Raw genomic sequence first — 8,087 nt, 5'->3', positions numbered from 1 at the left:
GTCCTCCAGGCTCCAGCTGGCCCCAGGGTTTTGATTCTCTGCGAAAGAGAGTTATGTGGTGGAGAGACAGTGGGAGAAAGAGGTGCAGATCAGGGGGAAATGGGCATTTGGAGGCTTACGAGAGAGTACTCCCCACTTTATGTGATTTCACATATGTGCGGGGTAGTGGAACATAACCCCCAAATAAGTGGGGGGTGCCTGTATATCCACCCTTGTCATAAACCTTCGTGGACATAGCCAGGAGGGGCAACTGCCCCCCCCATCAAGTAAATAAGTATTTTTATTAAGTAGATCAAATCTATGCTTCCAGGTGCCATAAGAAAGCTGCAGAGATAGCGCAGGATAGTGCGCACCCCGGAAATGATCTCTTTCAGCTTCTGCCTTCTGGAAGAAGCTACAGGGTTATAAAGACTAGGACTAGCCGTCTGAGAAACACTTTCTATCCAAATGCGATTTTGGTTTTAAACGCAGTACAGTGGTACCTCGGGTTACAGACGCTTCAGGTTACAGACACTTCAGGTTAAAGACTCCGCTAACCCAGAAATAGTACCTCGGGTTAAGAACTTTGCTTCAGGATGAGAACAGAAATCACACGGCGGCAGCGGGAGGCCCCATTAGCTAAAGTGGTACCTCAGGTCAAGAACAGTTTCAGGTTAAGAACGGACCTCTGGAACGAATTAAGTTCTTAACCCAAGGTACCACTGTATAAGGTAGTCTCTGTGGGAGTATATTGTATTTAATTACGGGGTATCAGAGTTTTTAGGGGGTTAATCAGGCTGGGATAGCTGGGATAGTAGGCTTGTTGGTTTTTGAATGTCTGATGCAGATTTTTTCAATTTCGTTGTTCTGTATGGGACAATGACAATAAAGATTATTGTATCATAGACCAAAAGTAGAAATAGTTTGAATCTTTGAAACGGAAATGCTCTTTGAGGTCACTTGGGTGATGTTGTGGCGCATTCTAGTGACACAACTGGCAGCCCAACTGAGCAAGAGCCAGAGCCGGACAGAGGATGGCGACAGATGGGTGTCCTGTCCCCCCCTCCATAAATCCTGGCTACACTCACGACTACAGCCCAGTTCATCAGATACATCTGACAATGCCGAGAAGACCCTCTGTCGCCTTTTGTTAGTGGATACTCATCTCCGGAGTTAAGAGGAACCAAACGTAAGATCATCATTGCTGCTGATGAGTTCATAGTCTCTGACTTCCTCTTCCCCCAAGGGGCCTGGCCCAAATCAGTGAAGTCTCTGAGTCGATCAATTCCTGGAGATAAAACCAAGGTTGACAGAGGAATGTCTTCCTTGATAGAGGGGGATATCTTTTGTCCATTGCAGCCATCTCACTTTGCTTATCAAGCCGTCCGGTTCAGGCTATTCCAGTCAGCGCACCCCCTTTTTTGTTGTTGTTGCAATGCTTTTTGGAGACTTTGGCAATAAGTCGGGGATGGAGAAGACGTCAGGTCAGCGGCCTGCGTTAATAAATGACAGAAGTCAGGGGTGGGCCCGGAAGGAAAGGATCATATAAATCTCTCCCCAAGCTCAGAGAGAGACCCTGCCTTCACTTCACTGGTTCTCAAGAGAACCTTCCAACTGAACCACCATGAAGTTCCCTGTCATCACACTGGCCTTGCTAGCATTTGTAGGTAAGTAAAGGATTTGCCTCAGGCTGGAGGGAATTCCTGAATTCTTTTCAGGGGGCGGGGGGGGACCTCTTCAGTTTGCCCCATCCTTGGGGGTCTGAGGCACAATGGTCAAAAGATACATTGTTTACCAGAAGGTTCGTTGTTCGAGTCCACCCAGGGATGGCTGATTTCGAACGCAGGGCAGAATTCCTGCATCGCAGGGGATTGGACCGGATGACCCCCGGGGTCCCTTCCAATGCAATGATTCTACGATCATTTGTTTTTTAATCTGACTGGCCCAACACCTCCTGACTGGCTCTCAATTCAGGTATGACCCAAAATGGTCCACATCAGGAGTCTACGGACCACCAGTGGTCTGTGAGCTTCATTCAGGTGGTCCGCGCCTTAGATAGTCATATTGATTTTAAATTGAATTTTTTTTGCGTCTTTTATTTCTTGGGGGACCAGCCGCTGTCTCTCAGTGTAACCCACCTCACAGGGTTGTTGCGGGGATAAAATGGGGAGCAAGAGAACCAGGTATGTCACCTGGATCTCCTTGGAGGAAAAGTGGGATATAAATGTAATAAATAAGAAGAAATAAATAAAAAAAGAACATAAGAAAAGTCTGCAGGATCAGGCCAATGGCCCATCTAGGCCAGCTCTCACAGTGGTCAGCCAGATGACTATGGAAAGCCTAAAAACAGTATACAGTGGTACCTCGGGTTACATATGCTTCAGGTTACATACGCTTCAGGTTACAGACTCCGCTAACCCAGAAATAGTACCTCGGGTTAAGAACTTTGCTTCAGGATGAGAACAGAAATCATGCTCTGGCAGCACGGCGGCAGCGGGAGGCCCCATTAGCTAAAGTGGTGCTTCAGATTAAGAACAGTTTCAGGTTAAGAACGGACCTCCGGAACGAATTAAGTTCTTAACCCTGAGGTACCACTGTACAGTTGTATCTTGTTTTGAGTCTGGAATCCATTCCAGAGCCCCGGACGCTCGACGAAAGGGACGCTCGACAAAGCGCCGCTCTGCGCACGCACGCACGCAGAGCGGTTTGTGCTTCTGCTCATGCGCAGAGTGCGATTTAGTGCTTCTGTGCATGCGCAAGCGGCAAATCCGGAAGTAGCCCATTCCAGTACTTCCGGGTTTGCTGCGGACGTTCGCCGAAATGGGCAGTCGACGGGGTGGACGTTCGCAGGGGTATTACTGTAGAGACTTCAAATCCTAACGTAATAAAATACAATAAAAGAAGCAATTAGAATACAACTAAGAACCATACAGGTAGAAAAATCATTAAGTAGTATGGCACAATCCTCAGCAATTTCCAAGCTTTTTGTGGGGGGGGTGGAGTTCTCTGGTCCAGAGGTTATATTTTCTTGTTTTCAGGTTTGTTAATGGTTGCTAGGAGTTGTAACTCTGTGAAGGGTAAACTACAGTGCCCAGAATCCTTCAGTGCACGGGGATGTGTGCTTCAAATGTGTTTCAAAGGTAGCGTACACCGCCAATGTAGCAAGCTTTTGCATTGCATTGAACTCCTCCTGCCTCAAGAATTCCATCCAGCTATGAACTTTGCCGTCATCCCTTCCCACAAAACGCCATTAGATGGAATCAGGCTTGGAAAGGGGTGAGAGGAACACTTATTTGTCCTCTCAAATCCCTTGCTCCAAGAAGCTGATGACACCATACACTTTTATCCTTACAACACACTTGTAAGGTAGTATAGGCCAAGAAATTGTGACTAGTTGAGGGTCAGTCAATGAGCTTCATGGCTGAGTGAGGGATTTGAACCCAGGCCTCTCTAATCCATCCTGCTTTCAAGTTCAGCCTTTCCCAACCTGGTGCCCTTCAGAGGTTTTAGACTACAATTTGCATTGGCCTCCCCATTTCTCCCATTGTTTTGGATATATTGTTGCTGTTGTTGTTTAGTCGTGTCTGCCTCTTTGTGTCCCCCTGGACCAGAGCACGCCAGGCACTCCTGTCTTCCACTGCCTCCCGCAGTTTGGTCAAACTCATGCTGGTAGCTTCGAGAACACTGTCCAACCACCTCGTCCTCTGTCGTCCCCTTCTCCTTGTGCCCTCCATCTTTCCCAACATCAGGGTCTTTTCCAGGGAGTCTTCTCTTCTCATGAGGTGGCCAAAGCATTGGAGCCTCAGCTTCAGGATCTGTCCTTCCAGTGAGCACTCAGGGCAGATTTCCTTAAGAATGGATAGGTTTGATCTTCTTGCAGTTCATGGGACCCTCAAGAGTCTCCCCCAGCACCATAATTCAAAAGCATCAATTCTTCGGCGATCAGCCTTCTTTATGGTCCAGCTCTCACTTCCATACATCACTACTGGGGAAACCATAGCTTGAACTATAAGGACCTTTGTCGGCAAGATGATCAAGGTGATATATTGTAATACTCCAATAATTTGGCAAGCCACTCTGTTTTTGTCGGTATAATACCAAATGGGAAGGATCTCAAACGAGAAGATAGACAGGGACTGGAAGGTGTTTAAAGGATACTTGCAAAACCATATTGAAAAATCAGAACTGCTTTTAGAATAAACAAGTTCCATTTTAAATACTGAAATACTAAATAAGATGGATAACAATGTGTAATAGAAAAAGGAGCATGAAATTAGGTTAAAGGTGCATGAAAGAAAGTAACAAAAGTGGAAAGAAATTGCAATCAAGTAGATTGGAAGTCTAACGGGATGCGGGTGGCGCTATGGGTTAAACCACAGAGCCTAGGACTTGCTGATCAGAAGGTTGGCGGTTCAAATCCCCGCCACGGGGTGAACTCCTGTTGCTCGGTCCCTGCTCCTGCCTACCTAGCAGTTCAAAAGCACCTCAAAGAGCAAGTAGATAAATAGGTACCACTCCGGCGGGAAGGTAAACGGCGTTTCCGTGCGCTGCTCTGGTTTGCCAGAAGCGGCTTAGTCTTGCTGACCACATGACCCGGAAGCTGTACGCTGGCTCCCTCGGCCAATAAAGCGAGATGAGCGCCACAACCCCAGAGTCGGTCGTGACTGGACCTAATGGTCAGGGGTCCCTTTACCTTTACCTTTTAGATTGGAAGTCTAACACAAAGGTGAGGTGAGGGGTGGTGGATGGTGGTGGGAAAAGGAATTATCTGTGGGACTGAATGTAGGTATGTTTGTATATATTTAAGGATTGTATGAAATGTATGTTTGTATGCTTGTATATTCACAATATGTGTGTATTAATGCTGAATTATTTTAATAATAAAAACTTTTTTAAAAAAAAAATCGGCCTCAGGCCTTGGGGGTGAAACTGTGCCTCCTAAGACATTTGTTTTGCAAAGCAAAGGTTTGGTTCACATGTGGGTGTAACACTGTTCCCTCTGAGCTCCAGCTCCAGCCACAGATACAGCCGTTCAGATTTGCTTTTGTCTTCCAGGATCCCAGGCGTACGTCCTCCGAGATGAGCCGTATCCTCACCTGGCCCGGCTAAACCTGGAGCTTCAGGAATACCTGAGAAACGTCACCAGGGTAGTTGATGAAAAAATAGAGGTGATCAGAAGGTCGGAGCTTGGACAGTCAGTGATGTAAGCGATTTGAGCCAATATTTTCACACAAAATGGTTCCCAAACTTACCCCGTCCCTCACCAACCACTTGATGGCCTTTATAGACCATTAATGTTTTATTTTTTCTGCCTGGTATAGCATTTGTGCTCGGTGCTGTATGGTTTCAATTGTATTGTATTGCTTCTTTTATGTCTCAGAATGTGTTTTATTGTAGTTGCAACGGCGCAACGGCACTTTCTCACCCTGGCGCCCTTGCACCCGCCCTCAATTAAATTTAGTGTGACCACCTCACACCAATTACACAAATTTCTACAATATACCCCAGATTATCTAGTGGGGGACTTGTGTGAGGGAAAACTTAAAGGTTTAGAATCTCAGGCAGGAGTTGATCAAACATACACGAAAAGTTTTATTAAACGAAGGAAGGTTATGACACAAAGTGGATCAGGAAACGAGTTCTTTCAGGTAGAAATCAACTTAGTTACTTTAAGTAGAAGATGTCTCAGGCTTAAACACAATGTTATAGGTACAATTCTTCTTAAACTTCAGTTACTAAACATCCGTTGGCATACTTTGGGTATATAAATATTCATGTTTCCATCTGGTAAAATGTTCAAATCACTTAGATAATACAATACTTTCAACACTATACGGCCTCCTTCACAGCTTAATACTTTGGTTCATGAGTGAGGGGCATTTTTCCTCCGTTACCCCCTCTCTTAACAATCCCATAAAGGTAAAGGTAAAGGGACCGCTGACCATTAGGTCCAGTTGTGGCCGACTCTGGGCTTGCGGCGCTCATCTCCCATACCTGAGGTATTTATGGTATTGCAGACCCAGGAGATCCCCTCTCCCCTTGCCACTGGGTTGGGAGTCTTCAGTACCTAGAAGAATTCTCCCCTCCTGGTTAGACTGACACCCAGGGCAGTGACGAAGCTGCATGCACCGTCACTGGAGGCGAAGAGCAGGCGGGGGCGTGGCTGGCTTGTGTCTCAGGGGCGTGGCATGCCGCCTGTGAGGGCGTGGTGTATGTCCCGAGGGCGTGGTATGCTGGCCACGGGGATGTGACATGTGTCCTGGGGGCGTGGCGCCCAGTGCGGTCAGGGGGCGTGCCACGTGTCCAGGGGCGGACATGATGGTACCCCCCTGATGGTGCCAGAGGCGGTGCGCTCCCCCTGCCAGTGACCCAGGGAGCCTCCACAGGATCTGTCTCTCCTGGTTCAGACTCAGCCCTCCCAGCACACTCCTGTTTGGACACCTTCCCCAGACCTTCAGCCTGGTCTTCCTATCCGAGTTGTGAGGCTCTGTCCTCTCCCTATGTGTATCTCCTTTTCCCCTCAGAACCCCTTCACCCTCTCTCCCAATCTGAAACCTGTCTAACCTTCCCAAACCAATCATATCCCTCCCCCGGAACTCTGGCCAATCAGACGCTGTTGCCAGCCAACCGTTTGCTGGCAGACAACACTTGGTGACCCAAACTGGCCAGCGAACAAACTTTCCCATCACATAGTACAATTTGCATTCCATGGAATCCCACATCCACCCTCTCTTTTCCCTTATGTCAGCCTGGCGGGTAGCAGATTGGAGGAGGAACATGCAAGTGATGCTTTGAAGGGAGGGGGGCACACAGTGACATGGCCTCCTGCAGCTGGCATAACATCAGAGTTGGGGAAGGGAACCTGGCCTGACCCCAGCTCTCCAGTCCAGGAGCTTCTCACTCAAAGAAGGGAGTTCTACTTACCTTTTGTGACTCTCTCTTATTTCCACCCCTTGCAGAGACAAGCTCCATAACAGGTTTGCAAAAATGAGCAAGCGTTTGCACAACCTGAAGGAGAAGTTACCTGCTGAGGTGGTTCAAGGGTACGACCTGGTGGTTGGGGCGTCGCTGGGCGTGGTGGACAAAAGTCTCAACACTATCCGTGCCTTGCATAGAAAGGTATCGCTTGCCTCAGACGAGCTCGCGGAGGCTCTGTACACCATTGTGGCACCTTACGCAGATTCGGTCCTAGAGAAGGTGGATCGGTACTCAAGGTCCCTACAGCGTTCCCTCATGGCCAAGGCCGAAGAGCTGAACCCCAAGCTGAACGAGAAGCTGAAGCAGCAGCTGGAAGACCTGAAAGATCAGCTGGCCCCTTACGCCGAAGTTCTCCAGCAGGAACTGCAAGAATTCCGGTCATCCATAGACCCCTACGTTGACCAGGTCCAGGAGAAGCTTGAGGAAGGAGTGGAGAGAGTCAACCAGATTCTGCAGCCTTATTTTAGCCGTATTTTCAAGGCACTCCAAGAACGCGCTGAGAAGTTTAAGAAGTGGGTTGAAGCCCCTACCTTTCCTCCAAGTCAGTGATGATGGTGGCGATTGTTTTGCACACGATGGAGGATGGAACCTTGGCCAACCCCAAGACAGACAGAAGATGTGGTGGTCTCTTCTGTAGCTCATATCATAAACCAGATCTCCCTGTTGATGTCTACACATTGTTCCGGATACGTGGTTCCAATTTCTCATTACGTAGTGGTAGCTTCTGCTGGCTGGTTACAAGATGGTGTCCGTGCCATCACACCTAAGTCGAAGAAAATGGCATTTCTGTTTTAGTCTTTCGCCCATAGTCCTTCTTGTTCACTCTTAGTACTCTGTAAACTTTGATTCCCTTAAAATAAACTTGTGTTAACCTTTTAATTGCCTCCTCTGCCTCACTGTTGTCCACCTATGCTAATGCTTTTCTTAACATTACTAGAGATCATTGTTTTTTGGGGAATGCAAAATATTTTGTGTGGGCATATATAGGTGTCTTTAGGCTTGGTTCAGGTAACCCTGGTATTAGAAGTGGTTTGAGGCTTTGATAGGTTCTGGTGGGGCCTAAAAGCTGCATTTTGTTCATGATCAACAGAAGGCACTTTTCTCCATAGAGATGAAGGGAACAAAAACGG

General features: G+C 47.6%; 1 protein-coding gene across 1 annotated transcript; it reads left to right on the top strand.

Annotated features, from left to right (window-relative positions):
• Nucleotides 1-1,497: 1,497 nt before the first annotated feature.
• On the top strand, nt 1,498-7,836 carry LOC309376139 (uncharacterized protein). The gene is made up of 3 exons (XM_081922344.1): nt 1,498-1,646; nt 5,035-5,182; nt 6,939-7,836. Exons 1-3 carry the CDS (start codon nt 1,604-1,606, stop codon nt 7,504-7,506), a joined length of 759 nt encoding a protein of 252 aa, XP_081778470.1. The 5' UTR covers nt 1,498-1,603; the 3' UTR covers nt 7,507-7,836.
• The last annotated feature ends 251 nt before the right edge of the window (nt 7,837-8,087 follow it).

The sequence above is a fragment of the Podarcis melisellensis genome (assembly GCF_964234715.1).
Source record: "Podarcis melisellensis genome assembly, chromosome: 8".
NCBI classification, from domain to species: domain Eukaryota; kingdom Metazoa; phylum Chordata; class Lepidosauria; order Squamata; family Lacertidae; genus Podarcis; species Podarcis melisellensis.
The sequence above is the reverse complement of the archived record's forward strand: the minus strand, read 5'-3'. Positions and strand labels throughout refer to the sequence as shown.

Excerpts from the sequence above, each read along its gene's own strand:
- LOC309376139 (XM_081922344.1), top strand. The coding sequence starts at position 1,604 with ATGAAGTTCCCTGTCATCACACTGGCCTTGCTAGCATTTGTAG. Across the intron at positions 1,647-5,034 it reads GGCCTTGCTAGCATTTGTAG|GATCCCAGGCGTACGTCCTC; the intron begins GTAAGTAAAGGA and ends TTTGTCTTCCAG. Across the intron at positions 5,183-6,938 it reads GAGCTTGGACAGTCAGTGAT|AGACAAGCTCCATAACAGGT; the intron begins GTAAGCGATTTG and ends CACCCCTTGCAG.